Genomic DNA, 18,458 nt, shown 5'->3' with positions numbered 1-18,458 from the left:
TCTGTCCAAGATTCAAGTCTGAAAAGTGCCTGTTATTAAACCTCGATAGTTAACATCTATAGAGCTTGAAGAGCTGTTCTAGCCCCGTGGCTCGACAGCAGCTCGACAGATAGGCATCTATCGAGATTTATGAAAAACATAATTTCACATTTGTTTTGACTCTAATATGTGATTATGTGTTTGGGATTTCTTTTCTCACAATCCTAGACATATAAAAGGATTATTTTAAGGGCCGTCGAAGAAGACACAAGTTGCACAAGTGTTGAGCAAAGTTTGTTCAAGCAAAGTTTGACCGGAGATAGAATTTTCCCTAGTTCATTGTTCTTGTGAAGAAGTTGTTGTGTTTGTGCACCGTAGGGTTTTGTAACCAAGCATCTTCTGAATCTTCAGCGTGTGATGAACTGAAAAATTTTGCAGCCAACAACCTTCTCTAGTTGGTGATTGAAGTCGCGTATTGGGATCCGCGCAATTGGTTAGTCACGTATTGAGAGCCGTGCATCAAAAGGAGAGATTGTCACTATAGAACAAGTTCAATTGAGTATTGGGGTAAGGATTCAACTGTAGGTTGATATAAGGTACTGAGATTCCTTTACTTGTAACTGCTTGTTGTGATAATAGTGGAATTTCGGGAGTGATGACCTTAAAATCACTCGGTGTGGTTTTTGCCGTATTGGTTTTCCCCATTCGTAAACAAATCACCGTGTCAATTTAATTTCCGCTGCATTTAGTTTAATTGGTGATTTGTTTGTGTTACCACGCGTTTGCATATTAATTTGATTAATTAATAAACTTGGCTAATTAATTAATTAATTTATCACAAGGGGTCAATTCGTTTTTGGCTTATCATATATTGCCAATGGGAACTGGGCTTTTTGATGTTGCCAGTGAGAACTTGACTTTTTGATATTGCCAGTGGGAACTGAGCTTGATGTTGCCAGTGAGAATTGGACTTTTTGATATTGCTAGTGAGAATTGGGATTTTGATAAATAATTTTCCATGAGATTGAATTATGGTTTTAATTATGGATTTGAATTCCATTGAAAAAATTGTTTTGCCATGTATTTGAATCATGGGCTTTTTCAAATATTGCTAATCATAAAAATTCTTGGGCTTTAGAAAAAAATGAGATTTTAACTTGCTCAATAGATAATTTAGGCTTTACAAAAATATTGGGCCTTATAGTGTTTTACATTTGTAGCCCAATTTTGTGATGGAAAGAAGAAGGGCTAGCATAATAATAGTAAAAAATATTTAGGTATGCCCAATAATTTGTTGGTGATGTTTGAAAAATAAATAGGTGTTATTTAAATAATATTAGGTGTAAAAAAAATGTACCCTAATAGTAAGTTTAAATGTATTTTGGTCATGGTTAGGTTTAGAGTGTGTTTTAGTCATTCTAGACAATTTAGGTTTATTTTTGTTATTTTAGAGGTTTTCAAGGTTTTTTTATTATCATTTTTTTAATAGATCTTTTGGTTGTATTTTGGTATTGTTAGAGGATATAAAGATATTTCGATCATCTCAAAGGTTTTTTGGGGGGCATTTGGAAGGTTTGGAGGGTGTATTTTGGTCATTTTAAATGCTTAAAGGTATTTTAGTCATTTTGAAAGTGTTGAAGTTATTTTGATAAATTTGGACATTTTAAGTGCATTTATATTATTTTGGAGGTTTTCATAATATTTTGGGGAGAGAGCCAGAGAGTTCTGTTTTGTATATAATTTTACAGAGAACAAAAAAGCTAAATTTTAAATATTTTGTAGATGAGATAACTATTGATCTGTAATAATATATTTTGCAAATATAGACATTTTTGTTTTGTGTATAATTTTACAGACAAAACATCTAAATTTTAAATAATTTTTAGATGAGATAGTCAAATAGCTATTGATTTGTAATAATATATTTTGCAAATACAGATGTTATAATGAGACAATATAATCTAACAAGTGATTTGTAAAATTGAAAATCAATAAAATTATTTTTTTATTGATTTTTTAAAAAAATTCATAAAAATTATTAGGATATAATATTAACAAAATTTAAGTCGTATAACTTGAACCTAACATTTAATATATCTTGCGCACTCAATGTTATTGTATCCAATTTAAGTACTTAAAGGCCTTGTAGTTGAATTGACACCTCCCTATGTACAAAGTGCTTAGGGGTCTAGGAGGGAAAGAGTTCGAACTACGGAGTTAGCAGCATGTTGTAATTATCTCCAAAAAAAAAAAAAAAAATTAAGTATCGGCTGGGTAAAATTCAGCCCATGGGGACAAGTTGACATCAATTATAACTTGTCCAAAATCAGGACATTGTAAATTATTATTGTCCATCATACCACTTAATTCTTAGGCTCATCTGATCATGAAGATTCATATTTTGTCCATGAAGAGTTGTTGGTGGCGGTAAGATTTCAGTCACAAGTTGTAGCTGATCTCTAGGGGAAGAGGGAGAAAGCCAAAAGGGTTATAGCATATTTATGGTGAGGATTATTTGATTATAAATTTTCTCTTATTTGTGGTGAGGTTGTTCTATAATGCTCAATTTAATAATAATAATAATAGTAATTAAAAAAAATTGTCCAATTTAGTCCATGTGGGTTGGGTTGGATCCCTGTGACTGTGATGGGTTGGGTTGGATTTTTTTAACTCACTATGGTGGGTTGAGTTGGAAAAAACCTTCAACCTGATCTAACTCGACCCATGCACACCCCTAGACACAGATGAGATTACTTTTTCTTCTATTCAAGTTCTTTTCCTCTTAGAAATAAACTTGAGGGCCATTTAGTGTTCGTTTTGGTTCGTTTATTTTTCTTGGTTTATTAAGTTTTAAAAAATAGATTAAATAAAAATGCTGTACAACAGTAAAATAAACTAAATAAAATATTTATATAAAAAAAATTATGTCAAACAAGTTTACTACACAATCGAAAAATATAAACCAAGAGACAGTAGACTTAGCGGATGATTCAATTAGCTGTCATTGATGATAACATCAACAACACAACAATTTGTTCACAAAATGGACCGTGCAAACATTGTCATGTGTCATGCTTTTTGATTCACAAGAATTAGTGGATGACTTCCAACATTAACACTGTTGTTTGGTTTGGAAAACACTTCTTTCATGTATGTTTGGAAATGGGGAGGAAAAGAAGAGAGAGGAAAAAAAATTACTTGTCTTTCCTTTGTTTGGTTTGCAAAGGAAGAAGAAATGAAAAGAAAAGCGTATTGCTTTTACTTTTATACCCACTTGAATATATGAGAGAGTGATTAAAATTATGGGCATATATGTAAATTTTGAGCCATGAGAAGTCAAACATATAGGACCTACGTTTTTGTTTCTCTCTCTCTCTCTCTCTCCCCCCCCCCCCCCCCCAATTTCCACCCAAAATGAGCGGATTTCAAACTATGAAAATGAGATATTTTTTTTCTATGGCTTTTTCTTCCTCTCCTATCAACCAAGGGAAGCAATTTAGCTCTTTCCTTTTCTTTTCTTTCCATTTCTTTTCCCACCTAAAAACACAGCGTAAATTCCAAGTTTATTGGCTATGACTTTGCTTCTTGAACTCTAATATCTTAAAGGAATAGTGATGTTAGCATATTACACAAGTACAAATAATGTAAGCTTTTTATAATAAAATTGTAGCAGTTTCCCTTCTTTTAAAGGAATTGATTGACATTCAAATTAAATGACCTATTGGAAATGTTGTTTGTATTTTATTTGGTTAAGTTTCTAATTCCCACAACTTCATTTCCGTTGTTTGTATTTTATTTGGTTAAGTTTCTAATTCCCACAACTTCATTTCCATCCTACTGTTTATACAAAATTTGATTCTAAATAAGATTGAAGTTATTATTTTTTCATCTTTATTACATAATAATTTGTAAAATTATATTAAAAAAACACGTGACTAGAACAATACATTAATGGTTGGATCTATTCAATGGCCCCATCATAAATTGGACAAAATGTCGCTCCAAACTAATTTGCAACCAAAACGTTTTCCTAGTTAACCCAAAAAAAAAAAAAACGTTTTCCTAGTTTTAACAAACAAGTTCCCACATGACTTGACTTATTTTCCCTGTGGTCACTCTCACAAAAAAGTAACAGTCTATTTTAGTGAATTGACACCATTGAATTCCCATTTCATCTCTTACCTTGATCCGTCCGCCACTTTACACCCTTCAACCTTATCCCAAGCATCATGCTCTTTCATGATAACGACTCATCTTATGAATTGACACAATTGAATTTGTGAGAAGCAAAATGAGACCGTCTCATATTTATTACAACAAAAAAGTGAATATTTTTATTTTATTTATTAGCAGAATAACAGCACTGCTAAATGCCAAAAAAAAAGGTCAGGAAAAAAAAAATGAGGATCGGTATGTTAACTGATCATTATAGGGTAAAAAAAAAAAAAATCATTATAGGGTCAAAAAAAAAAAAAAAAAAGGAAACAAGGAAAAAAGCAAGATCACCAACACCAAAATTAAGGCAAAGGTAAAATTAAATAAGCTTAACACTTCTTCTCCTTCTTGAATTTCATTTATTTATTAATGATGAATTTCCATAGCCCATTTAGTGTGTCATCTTTGATGTTGATTGGGTGTCAAGATGGTTGATGCGGTGTGAATTGACACAAATATTGTTCAAGGAGATCTCTTCCACCGGGCTGTGAACTTGAAAAGTTGTTGTTCCCTAATACATACTTTGAATGTCAGATGTCAATACTTTTTTTTTTTTTTTTACCAGATAAAAATTCTACTCTAATCTAATCTAAGTGTATATCTATGTGAGTTTCCCTCCTAGAGACTTGAATTTCAGCCCTTGTCTCTCCACATCCCACAAGCATTAATACTTGTGGAGTGACCATCGTGCCAAGAGTGCACGATGGTCACTTCATCACGCACCCTTGAAGAACAATATTAATCATTAATAAAAAGTGTCAAAACTGATCATTAATAAAAAGTGCTTTACTAACAAAAATGTTCTTATAATTAAGTAGATCGATATAGTTTAATTTAATTGAAGAACATAATTAAGATACTTCCTCTAAATACTTGTAATTAAGATTTGTCATCTCTAGGCTCTTTTGGATAAATACCACTGTAAGTTTATTTAAAACATTCTCCCATCTTCTCGTGTGTGTTAAAAATATTTAGTATTTTCAAAAAAAAAAAAAAAGATTTGTCATCTCTAATATACATATTATATGACTATGTAATTGTGAAAATATTTATTATTCAAATAGAGACTTCTGCTGCTTTTGTAATAAAATCTTGGTCATTTCATTGGTTTCTTTCTAATTCTTGTTTAAGACTTGTGATATGTTTAGAACAAAGAGAAATGAGAGGAGAAGAAAGTAATAAAAATGGGTCAGTATAAGAGAGATGGAAGGATTCTATGATTTTTTTTTTTTTTTTGGGTCTATTATAAGAGAAATGGAAGTGAATAGATATATACATAGTTTTATGAAGAAAAAATTAGTGTTTTATGCTTTAGTGGATTAATGTTTTTAAAATCTCATTGTTGTTTGCTTCGTTATAACATGTGGTCCAAAATCTGCCTAAGGTTTCGTTGTTTGGCATAACATGTGGTTGAAACAGGTCCACTTTTTTGCCTACCCACACACTCAATCCGGAGTTGGTGAACACAAATGGCTATTTTTGTTAACAATATAATTTGGAAAAATATTTCGCCAAATAGTTTTATTTTAAACTTATTTTAAAAAGGAAAAAACTTTTTTTTACATAGACACACACCGTGACCGTGGTTTATAAATTACATTTTCAGTTATAAATCATAGTGTGTGTGTAAAACACAGTGTGTAAGATAAATATCGCCCTAAACAATTACTACCTAATAACAACCCTCCCCAAAAAAAAAAAAAAACCTCCAAAAGATAACGCACATAAACACAAATAAAAGAAAAACTCACCAATTTAATCATCCTCCAAATCCCAAAACTAAAAAATTCTCAGTAAAACCAAACCTCAAATCCAATCTACCATTTTTTGGACACCGTTTTCTGCCACAGCCAATCAAATTTGTCCCGGTTGCAAATCTAAATGCCAAGAAACTTTGTTGTTGTTGTTGGTATTATTAATGTGAGAGAAAGAGACGGCCGAGAGGACAAAAACATAGGAACAAGAGATAAAGAAAATATATTTGTCCCGGTATCAACGGTTTTCTTTATTTCAACAGACGACTCATCATCAAATCATAGAGATGTGTGATTTCTTTACAAAAGATTCACACATGAAGTGAAAGACAAAGTATATTTTGATAATTTCTAACAATGACAACCCTGCTAAAGATAAAGAAAATTATAGAGAATACAAAGATCTAGAATTTTGCTTATTTTTGATAAACTCTAGAATTTAGCATACGGTACTCAAGAACGTGACACATACATACTCATCATGAACTTAGTTCTAACAGATATCATTCGATTCGGTATTCTCAATGGGAGCTGGTTTAAAAAGGGTGTCTCTTGCAGACTTCAAATTTTGGAGAGCACTCCTCATGCTAATGCGAGCATCAGAAGATTCAACTGTGCAAGATAACCCTACCCCGAGGATTGTGATCAGGCAACCATGTTGAACATCAGGGCTTATGGGTTGGTCATTATGATAAAGGCTGCTCATAAGTTGTAGCATCTCTGGGTCGAGTACTTGCATTATGTTGGCAGGGAAAGCTGATTGCACCCATTTGATTAGGTTTAGGTCTCCAATGAAGCTCTCATGTGTTGGTCTTTTCCCGGTAAAGAGCTCTAGCAGCATTACACCAAAGCTGTATACATCTCCAGCAGTTGATGGTTTCTCCCCCATGCCGTACTCTACATTATATTCAATTCAGTATGTTAATAAAAACTTTAAAAACACACCTAAAGTTACATATAAGTGAGACATGAGATTTTTATTCTATCATGATCTCTTCATATTGTTAGGACTTAAGATTAAAAAGAAAAGAAAAAAAGAAGGTTTTTTTATATTCCACTTTATACTTCATCAACAATTAACTACTTTATTTATATATATATATATATATATATATTAAGCATGGTGCAATTGGTGAAGTATAAAATAGAATACTCAAAATGGGACTTGATTTTTATTGAATTCTTTTATGAAAAAATATCTTTATAATTTTGTAGTAGTACTAACCTGGAGGTATGTATCCTATGGAACCCTTTAGAACATTTGTACGGCTAATAGAATGTTCAATGTCTGTTCTTTGCATCAGCAACCTTGCTAGCCCAAAGTCTCCAACCTTGGCAGTCATGTCTTCACCCAAAAGAATGTTGCTGGGCTTCAAATCACAATGCACCACTGGAACTTCACAGTCATGGTGCAAGTAATCTAATGCACAGGCAACATCAATGGCCACATTCAATCTCGCCACAACATTCAACGCATCCCCATTTGCATTCTTCCTCTTACCATTGATCCAGTCCTCTAAGCTGCCATTACTCAGATATTCATAAACCAGAGCGAGAAATTTCATGTTCTTGAAGTCTATGCTAGAGCATGATGTGATCAGTCTAACAAGATTCCGGTGCCTAACATTCCTCAGAGCTTCACACTCTGCAAGAAAACTCTTCCAAGAACTCGTCCTCTCAGTGTCAAGGACCTTAACTGCCACAATTCCTTGCCTTAGATTGCCTTTATATACAGACCCAAAACTCCCATTTCCAAGAAAGTTTTCTTGGTTGAAGTTTCCAGTTGCTTGACGAAGGTCATTGTATGAGACCATTTGATGTTGTCCTTTAACCAATTCAGAAGTACTTGTAATCTTTGCTTTACTTCTCTTTAAGTAGAACAGTGAGCCAAGTATAAAGCATAGGGCAAATGATACCAGGATACTGGTAATAACAACATGTTTTGCTACCTTTCTTCCATTGCTTTGAGTTTTGACACATGCCAAATGCAAACAAAGCTTTGGGTTTCCTTCCAAATGGACTATAGAGGAATTTCCAAAAACTCCACCTGTGGGAACTACTCCTTCCAAATTATTGAAAGATAGGTTCAAGGACTGAAGGACTTGTAGCTTTTCTAGTTCAACAGGAATGGAGCCAGAAAGTTGGTTGGAAGAGAGATCTAGAGTGTCAAGGCCTTTCACTTCTTCTAAAGTACTAGGAATAGGACCTGAAAGTAAGTTTCTGGCTAAAAATAATTTCTCCAAGCTCCTACACTCTCCGATTGAATCGGAGATATTACCAAAAAAAAGGTTGTTAGAAAGGTCAATGGTAACAACATTTTTTAGAAGAGAAACTTCTTCAGGAAAAGGTCCACTTAGAAGGTTCTTTGACAGGTTCAAAATAGTGCTCAAACTTGGGAGATTGAAAAATTCTCTAGTTAGGTTCCCATTAAACTTGTTGTTGGATAAGTCCATGGAAAGAAGTTTCTGAAAGTTCCCAAAAGTAGGTGGTATATTGCCCACCAACCTATTCCCTGATAAATCAATTTCGTTTAACTTTTGGAGATTACCTAGGGAATTTGGAATTCTACCAGATAATTGATTTCCTGCCAAACCCAATATTTGCAGTTCCTTTAAATGGCCTATTTCAGGTGGGATTCCACCAGAAAGTGAATTGTAGCTCAAATTTAACAAAGCCAGGCCACTAAGATGACTAATGGAGTTGGGTATGTTACCATTAAAGCTATTTCCTCCCATGTACAACTTTGAGAGAGCCTTAGAAAGATTGCCTATTGATTCTGGAATCACACCCTCAAAATGGTTGCCATCAATTGCAAGGAAGCTGAGATGAGTGCTATTTTTCAAAGAAGTAATGAAACTAAGACCGTCATCACTGACAATCTTATTAAAACCAATATTGTACATTTCAAGAAATGGTAGATTTCCTAGGCCTGGTGGTACTGTCCCTTCTAGAAGGTTGTCTGCCATGCGTATGACCTTTATGTTTGTTAGATTGTGTATAGACCATGGAATTTTGCCTGTGAACTTATTAATGCAGAAGTTGAAAACTAAAAGATTTGGTAGTCTAATCCCAATATCCCCAGGAATTTCACCCCATAGGTTGTTTGAAGCTAAGGCCAAAGAAACTAGAGAGGAAATATTGTATATTGATGGAGGAATGGTGCTAGAAAAATTATTAATAGTAAGATCAAGTTCCTTCAAATTTTGAAGGTGGCCTAATTCACTAGGTATAGCACCACTAAGAGTGTTGGTGCCCAAGTTTAAATTTGTGAGTGAGGAAAGGTTACCTATAGCTTGTGGAAGTGATCCATAAAGATAGTTTCTTGCCAACTTCAAAACTTCTAGCTTTGTCAAGTTGCTAAGCTCCTCAGGAATTCTTCCTGTGATATTCTTGTTTATAGACAAGTCAAGGACTCGGAGCTCAGTCAATTGGCTTATACTTGAGGGTAGCACACCTTCTAGCCTGTTGGAGCTCATGTTAAGAACTGTCAAACGGAAAAGATTGCCAATTTGATTAGGTAGCATACCTGTGAACTGGTTTTGCCCAAGTTGAAGGGAACGTAGGAAGGAGAGGTTGCCAATATGAGGGCTAATGGAACCTTTAAGTGCAAAACCTGAAAGATCAAGCCCAACCACTCTCTGGCCAGGCTTGTTGCACACAACTCCAGTCCAATTGCAGGGTGATGAGTTGTTTTGGTCCCAAGAAGATAAAAGGTTGGGAGCCTCTAGGCTTATTCCTGACTTGAATGAGATCAAGGCTTCCTTATCTGTAACAATACTTAAGGTCCCAGACTGAGACTGTACTCCAAGAAATATGCATTTGAAAAATATAAGAACAAATAATAAGGTAGACTGAAGCATTAGATGGGAAGGGGAAGCCATGAATCTTGGTTTTTGGTTTTGAGTTAGAGGTAACACAAAGAAACGAGTATTTATAGCAATCCACTTGCGTTGGCCAGTGAGATTTTGTTTATGTGTGGGGTTCTCTTCAAGACTTTTTTGCGTAGCTTGTTCACTTAGTGTTCTATGACTTGGTCAATGAAAGATACTCGTTGGAACACTGAAAATAAAAGTCAAAGCTTAGGGAATACTTTTTGTACTTTGATTGAAAGCCATTTATGTTGTAAATTGATGATATGAGCAAATTAATTCACAAGCATCCTTCTTGATCAATCAACATTTCACAGCTTTACATGGAACCTCATTAGTCCATAGCCAACAAATGCTGGTGGAAGATGTAGGATCCTAAGTTGTACATTACTGCTTGCTCTATAAATAAATAAAGCTTTCCATTTGAGAGAGAGCAGAAGCTTGTTACTTGTTACTTAGCAAGATTTTGGAGAACAGTAATGTTATATATATATATATATATATATATATATGCATCAATTGCAATAAATTATATTAGCAATATTTGGAACCAAAAAAAAAAAGTAATTTATTGTTTGTCGAACCCACCTGGCAAGGAATATTACCTAAGCATGACAGTTGCAAAGAGTAACCTCCAAACCCACGTTAAATCTAAAACACGATCTTATCTACTTTTCGAGTAGAGTTAAATTTAGGACAAAATTAGTAGATGTGTTAAAGGGCATTAGTTTATGAAATATTTTAAGAAAATTTTTATAAAAAAAAAAATAATAATTTTTTTAATATTTCTGTTATAAAATAATATTAAAATTTTCAAAAATTGTTAATTAACAAATGCCTTAAGTATTAGATGCCGGTCAATAAGTTCTAACCAACAGGTTTTGTTTCTTTCTTTTGGTAAGATCCTGCTAAAATAATTGGTCAACTTGTTTACACTACATATATGTGGAAAGGAAAGATGCCATAATCCATATAAATATGCTAAAAGCCCAAGGCACCAATATGTTGACGAAAATCTTTTGGACCGACATTGTTGAACTCGGTGGTCTTTATATTTAATATTTCTTCAGTTGCATGGAAATCAATTGAAACACGTAAACGTAGAGTAGCCAATTGAGACCCATTATGAGAAAGTGACACGTACTTAGCGGTCTTTAATTGCTACCAAAGTAGTCCTTACATAAATTGTTAAAAAGGGCACCTACAATGGTCTCAATGTGTTTACAACAAGCTAGTGATGATGAGTTTCATCAGCTAGGCCTTGTTTTAGAGCAATTGATAAAAAATATAATTTCCTTTGAGGACCAAATTAAGAACATTTATATCTGATTTTGTACATTTATCTTTATTATAATATCAAAAAGCTACTTATTCTATATTATGTAACTACTTTTACAACACACTTTACCTTCTATACTTAATTTTATAGTACATCATAATATCATATTATCATTTACTCTTGTACGCAATCTTCATTATAAATATAGATTTCATTATAATGTATTATCAAGAAAAATAAATGAGAAAATGTAACGCCTTAAATTCTTATCCAGTGGATGTAAGTCACAAGGCCCAATCGTCTAAATTCTTGTATTTTTTTTTTTCTCTTTTATCTTAAATTATTACAAATTTCTACCATTGTGACTTATTTAATAGTTAAAGACTGTTATAAATAATGTTGTAACTCAACTAACACTTATTGGTCTTTCAAATTTTCAATAGATCAAGAAGTCCATGTATTCCTCTGTTTACCTAAAATAATAATAATAAATCACTTCTGAAACTCACCTGATCATCCTTAAAACTGACATGCCTGCCCACTCACTCAACCCGGAGTTGGTGAACCCACTAGCCACAGATGGGATTACCTTTTCTTCTATTCCAGTTCTTTTCCTCAAAGAAATAAACTGGAGGACTGTTTAGCGTTCGTTTGGATAGTTTATTTTTATTGGTTTATTAAGTTTTTTAAAAATAGATTGAATATAAATATAGAACATAAATAAAATAAACTAAATAATTATTTTATAATTAAAAAAAAAAACTATGTCAAACAAGTTTACTACACGATTGAAAAATATAAACCAAGAGACAACAGACTTAGCAGATGATTCAATTAGCTGTCATTGATGATAACATCAACAACACAAAATTTTTTGACAAAATAGACTATGCAAACATTGCCATGTGTCATGCTTTCCGATTCACAAGAATTAGTGGATGACTTCCAACATTTAAATCCCAAGTCTATTGGCTATGACTCTGCTTCTAGAACTCTGATATCTCAAAGGAATAGTGATGTTAGGATATTACATAAGTACAAATTAATGATGTTATAAACTTTTTATAATAAAATTTGTATTAGCTCCCTTTCATCAAAGGAATCGATTGGCACTCAAGTTAAATGGACTATTGGAAAAGTTGTTCACATTTTATTTTGTTAAGTTTTTTATTCCCATAATTTCATTTTCATCCTATAGTTTAGACAAAATTTGACTCCAAATCGGTCTAACCTATTACCTGACAATTTATATAACTATTCATATGTATTATTGATACAAATTATATGACTTACTAGAAAAGAACATGTGGCTAAAATCATACATAAATTATAGATCTATTTAATCGCTATATCATAAATTGGAGCAAAAATAACTCGAAACTGATTTGTAGCCAAAACCTTTTCCTAGTTTTAATATGTAAACAGTTTCCCACATAAGTTGACTTAGTTTCCCTGTAGAAGTAACAGTCTATTTTAGTGAATTGACCCGCCCGCCACTTGATTTTTTCCTCACCGGACCTTCAATCTCATCCCAAGCAACAGGCTCTTTCATGATAACGACTCATCTAATGAATTGACACCATTGAATTTGTGAGAAGCAAAATGAAACCGTCCCATATTTATTACAACCAAAAAGTGAATATTTTTATCTTATTTATTTACAGAATAACAGTACTGCTAAATGCCAAAAAAAAAAAAAAAAACTAAAGCAAAAAGGTAAGGGAAAAAAGAGAGATGATAGGAATGTAGATCCGTTCTGTATATTAACTAAACATTACGGGGGGGTTAAAAAGAAAAAAAGAAAAAAAGAAAAAAAAAAAGAAGCAAGATCACCAACACTAAAGGCAAAGGAAAAATTAAATAAGCCTAAAACTTGTTCTCCTTGAATTTCATTTCTTTATTAATGATGAATTTCCTAACCCATTTAGTGTGTCATCTTTGATGTTGATTGGGTGTCAAGATGGTTGATGGTGTGAACTGAGATAAATATAGTTCAAGGAGATCTCGTCCACCGGGCTGTGAACCTGAAAAGCCATTGTTCCCTGATACATATTTTGAATGTCAGATGTCAATACTAATTATTAATAAAAAGTGTTTTATATTTTTATTAACAAAATTTTTCTTATAATTAAGCAAACCAATAGTTGAATTTAATTGAAGAACATAATTAATGTACTGCTTCTTTTTTTGAGGAACAAATATACTGCTTCTAAATACCTGTAATTAAGATTTGTCATCTCTAATATACATATTATATGACTATGTAATTGTGAAAATATTTATTATTCAAATAGAGACTTCCGCTGCTTTTGTAATAAAATCTAGGTCATTTCATTGGTTTCTCTCTATCTCCTGTTGAAGACTTGTGATATGTTTAGAACAAAGAGAAATGAGAGGAGAAGAAAGTAATAAAAATGGGTCAGTATAAGAGAGATGGAAGGATTCTATGATTTTTTTTTTGGGTGTATTATAAGAGAAAAGGAAGTGAATATATATACACCGTTTTATGAAGAAAAAATTAGTGTTTTATGCTTTAGTGGATTAATGTTTTTAAAATCTCATTGCTGTTTGCTTCGTTATAACATGTGGGCCAAATTCTGCCCAAGGCTTCGTTGTTTAGCATAAACTGTTTTTTGTTGATTTTTTTTTCAGCTAAAAACATTTTCAGAGAAAAGTACTTGTTTTTCAATGTTTGCTAATTGTTTTCTAAAGAAAAATTATGGAAAATATTTCCTGCATTTGGCTTGTACGAAAAAAAATCACCAATTCTCCTATATTTTTATATAGAAATAACATAACAACTGTCATTCATCACTTAAAAATATTAATTAATACAAAACAACTAAAATCAATCTAAAAATTAAGTGTGATAAAAATAAAAATATTAAAATATTATACTAATAAGCACAAACAAAAGAAGAGTACAAGAGAAAAAGACCTAACACAATTAATGAAAACCATCAAATAAGCATACCCAAAAGAGAAAACTACCGTAAAAAGAAACCATGGCTAAATAAATAGTATCTATTTTCCATCTAAACCATTTATTTTGGTTGGAGCTCAACCTTCATATTTATCTTTTTTTTTTATTTATACAAGATAGAATTTTACTTTAACCTAATTTAAGTGTATGTATGTGAAGTTCTTTTTTTTGAGACTTGTAGAGTGACCACACAACGTTAAGGGTGCATGGTGGTGCTTTCCCATTACCTAAATACACATTTACATGCATAATTACAAATACTATTGTTAGGATTAGTGCCCTTAAATCCTATTGTATGATGCTATGTATGATATTATGTGTGACATTATGTATGACATGATGTATGACTTAATATTGTAATTAATAAATTTGTTTTATTATTATCTGAAATAATGGTAACATGAATATTTGGACATTATCATATAGTCCATGAGATGCATAGTATGTGATTTATATGAAAAGTCACAGAAGATATAAATTACAAGTTCTTTGTAAACTCAGAATTTAGTTCGTAGTCGGTGATGAAATTGGGCGTTTCATCTGCGAAGACTATAACGTATCAACTAAGATAATTTGTCTTGATCATGGAAGTGGTGACTTCTAGTTGATATGTTGATATATTTTAAGAGTTAAAACATATTGAATTGGACCGCTGTGAGATTTATTATTCTTGTAAAGACTGTCAATTGAATAATAAATCTCACGACTTATATTTGCATGAACTTTTAATCCTGGGAGAATAATGGACTTGATCATAAAGTGTAGGTTGTTTTGATATATCAGGAGTGAGATCTAAAGTAACGGTCAAAACCTCATTATATTGGGCAGCCACATTTAGTGTTGATGGAACATATATTCTCAAGATGGAATTCATAGTCTTTTAACGGAGATATAAAATATTCCCTTGAGATAAGTTTAATGGGTTTAGTTATTCAGAGAGTTAGGCCTAACCACTTTAGTAAGAAATTACTAAAGTATATATTTATGAAATTGGATTTCATAAATATATGGTGAATAACTTAAAAGGATTAAACCAAGTACTCAAGGATTAAGATGTAGTAATTTACAAAGTGACAGTCTACATTAATGACTTTGTATTACTACGAATATTTTATGAAGGGGTTGCATATACAATAAAGTCTTGAGATATAATTTATAGATAAGGCCTAGAGTGCAACTATATTTATATAGTGGTATTAAATATAGTTAATGGTAACTTTGGGCTTGTCAAGAGTTGACAGAAAAGCCCAAGGCTCATTGGAGCTAGTATCTTATTGGTCCCTTTTGGTCCCATTCCAAGCCACACACTTAAGCCCAATTGGAAAGACCCAAAAGGTCAGCCCAATTAGATAATTGGTTAGATACAAAGGGAAAAACGTACAAAATTTTGAGGATGAGAAACATCATTGTAAAATGGTGGAGGTGAGTGCATGTCACTCTAAAATTCATCCTTTTTAACCAATTGAGAGTCCACACTTCTTGGGCGTTAGTGGAATTGGAGTGAAGATTAAAAGTATTCCCAAGTGCTTCGATCTTAGTTTTTTGAAATTCACCGCTTCAAGGTATGCTCTCTTATACTTGAATTCTTAAATTTACATAGTGCATGTTATAGATTGTGAATGAAGTAGATCCGTTTAACTTTCCGCTGCGTATATGCATATTTCCAACAACTTAAACCTTCAAAATGACAATTGGAAGTTATTTTTGTATGACCTTTAAAAGTTTAGGGCAATTCTTAGAAGTTTTAGGAATATCATGGTTATTTTAGAGGTTATATGGGAGGTGGTTTTTGTTGTTTTGTTTTTTTTTGTTGTTTTTTTTTTTTTTTTTTTTTTTTTTTTTTTTTTTTTTGGGGGTGGGGTGGGGGGGGGTTGTCATTTTGGTGGATTTAAGGATATTACAATCATGTACACCAGATGTTTTAAAGGTATTATGACCATTTTGGAGACTTTAAAATTATTTTAGTTATTTTGTAAGTTTAGATGTATTTTAGTCAAATAAAAAAAACCTTGAAAACCTCTAAAATAAAATAAAATAAAATAAAAAGAAGATGTATTTTGGTCATTTTTAGGTTTAGAGTGTATTTTATTCATTCTAGACAATTTAGGTTTTTTTTTTTTTTTTTGGTTTTATTTTGGTATTGTTATAGGATATAAGGATATTTCGATCATCTCAAAGGTTTTTGGGGGGCATTTGGGAGGTTTGGAGGGTGTATTTTGATAAATTTGGATATTTTAAGGGCATTTATATTATTTTGGAGGTTTTCATAATATTTTGGGGAGAGAAACAATGATTTCTGTTTTTTGTATAATTTTATAGTGTAAAATAACTAAATTTTAAATTATTTGTAGATGAGATAACTATTGATCTGTAATAATATATTTTGCAAATACCGAGAGTTCTGTTTTGTTTATAATTTTACAGAGCAAAACAACTAAATTTTAAATATTTTTTAGATGAGATAGGTTGATAGCTATTGATATGTAATAATATATTTTGCAAATAAAAATGTTATAAAGAGATAGTATAATCTAAAAAGTGATTTGTAAAATCAATAAATATTATTTTTTTTAAAATTTTTTGAAAAAAAAATTCATAAAAATTATCAAGTTATAATATGAACAAAATTTATGCCGTATAACTTGAACCTAACATTTAATATATCTTTCACTCAATATTATCGTATCCAATTTAAGTACCTGCCGGGTAAAATTCAGCCCATGGGGACAAGTTGACATCGATAACTTGTCTAAAATCAGGACATTGTAAATTATTAGGTTTATTTTTGTTATTTTAAAGGTGTAGGGACTATGGCCCAAAGTAACAGGTTGGGCCTTGGACCAGTCCGAGGATACCAGCCCATCCGAGGAGTTAACTTGGCTTAAACAATCCATGTTAAACATCACTGGAAACAAAGAAAACAGGTCTGAGGAGGAATTTCTCCTCGGACACTGAAAATCCGGAGCGAAAGGACATCCCAGCCGCTGAAGCCCATCCCTTGAATACGTGAAAAGGAAGGAAACACAAAATATCTAAGCAAAAGCTGTCACCACCACATTGAATGCACTACAGCTATTTTCCTGGCTGCATTAATATAGAGAAGACCCCTGAACAGTGCTACCTTGGCTATCGCAACTCACAAAGAACTGAAAGAGGTATCTGATGGGACAGATGCTCAAGTGGAGGCTTGGATGATCAACAAGTGTAGAGCCCAAATGATAAGAAAATGCCTATATAATGTGTAGAAGCCCCCATGAGGGGGGGACGGAAAAAAGGAGGAGAGAGTACTGTAGCATGCAAAGGAACCCCACTGCATTGATTCATAGATACAAATCAAGTGTTTAGTCCTATCAGATCGTGTGATCTTTCAATATAATGGTTTTTGCTCTTGTTCATGTGTTACCTTATTCCATGCAATACCCCATTTAACTTGTTAAAATCTAATTCTTCGATCCATACTCTATAAAAAAATTCATTGTGTTGGGCTCTTGGGGCCAAGACCTACAAAATAGGGGTTTGAGCTCCAAAACTGTGTCCTTTCAAAAGGTTTTCAAGATTTTTTTTTTTTTTTTTAATTATCATTTTTGGATGCATTTTGGTATTGTTAGAGGATTTAAGGATATTTAGATAATCTCAAAGGATTTTTGGGAGGTTTGGAGGGTGTATTTTGGTTATTTCAAATGTTTAAAGATATTTTAGTCATTTGAAAGTGTTGAAGGTATTTTGATAAATTTGGATATTTTAGGAGCATTTATATTATTTTGGAGCTTTTCATAATATTTTGGAGAGAGAAATAGGGATTTCTGCTCTGTGTATAATTTTGCAAAGTAAAACAACTAAATTTCAAATATTTTGTAAATGAGATAATTATTGATCTGTAATAATATAATTTACAAATATAGAGAATTCTATTTTGTGTATAATTATATAGAGCAAAGCAACTAAATTTTTAAATGAGATAACTATTGATATGTAATAATATATTTTGCAAATATAGAGAATTCTGTTTTGTATATAATTTTATAGAGCAAAACAACTACATTTGTAGATGAGATAACTATTGATATGTAATAATATATTTTACAAATACAAATAGTTCTGTTTTGTATATACTTTTATAGAGCAAAAAAACTAAATTTCAAATATTTTATAGATGAGATAACTTTTGATTTGTAATAATATATTTTGCAAATACAGAAAGTTCTATTTTGTGTATAATTTTACTAAGCAAAACAACTAAAATTTTATAATCTAAAAAGTGACTTGTTAAACGAAACGAATAAAAATTATTAAGTTATAATATTAACAAAATTAATTTATGCCATATAACTTGAACCTAACATGTAATATATCTTGAACTCAATGTAATTGTATCCAAA

The 18,458-nt window shown here is 31.9% G+C and overlaps 1 protein-coding gene across 1 annotated transcript; it reads right to left on the bottom strand.

Moving 5' to 3' along the window:
• Positions 1-6,185: 6,185 nt before the first annotated feature.
• On the bottom strand, positions 6,186-9,838 carry LOC115974664 (probable LRR receptor-like serine/threonine-protein kinase At3g47570). Its single transcript, XM_031095124.1, has 2 exons — positions 7,174-9,838; positions 6,186-6,845 (listed from the first exon to the last, which is right to left on the bottom strand). Exons 1-2 carry the CDS (start codon positions 9,827-9,829, stop codon positions 6,442-6,444), a joined length of 3,060 nt encoding a protein of 1,019 aa, XP_030950984.1. The 5' UTR covers positions 9,830-9,838; the 3' UTR covers positions 6,186-6,441.
• Between the last annotated feature and the right edge of the window lie 8,620 nt (positions 9,839-18,458).

The sequence above is a fragment of the Quercus lobata genome, chromosome 2 (assembly GCF_001633185.2).
Source record: "Quercus lobata isolate SW786 chromosome 2, ValleyOak3.0 Primary Assembly, whole genome shotgun sequence".
In the NCBI taxonomy this organism is placed as follows: domain Eukaryota; kingdom Viridiplantae; phylum Streptophyta; class Magnoliopsida; order Fagales; family Fagaceae; genus Quercus; species Quercus lobata.
Note: the sequence above shows the minus strand (reverse complement) of the source record. Positions and strands in the feature narration are given on the sequence as shown.

Excerpts from the sequence above, each read along its gene's own strand:
- LOC115974664 (XM_031095124.1), bottom strand. The coding sequence starts at position 9,829 with ATGGCTTCCCCTTCCCATCTAATGCTTCAGTCTACCTTATTATTTGTT. Across the intron at positions 6,846-7,173 it reads CATAGGATACATACCTCCAG|AGTACGGCATGGGGGAGAAA; the intron begins GTTAGTACTACT and ends AATATAATGTAG.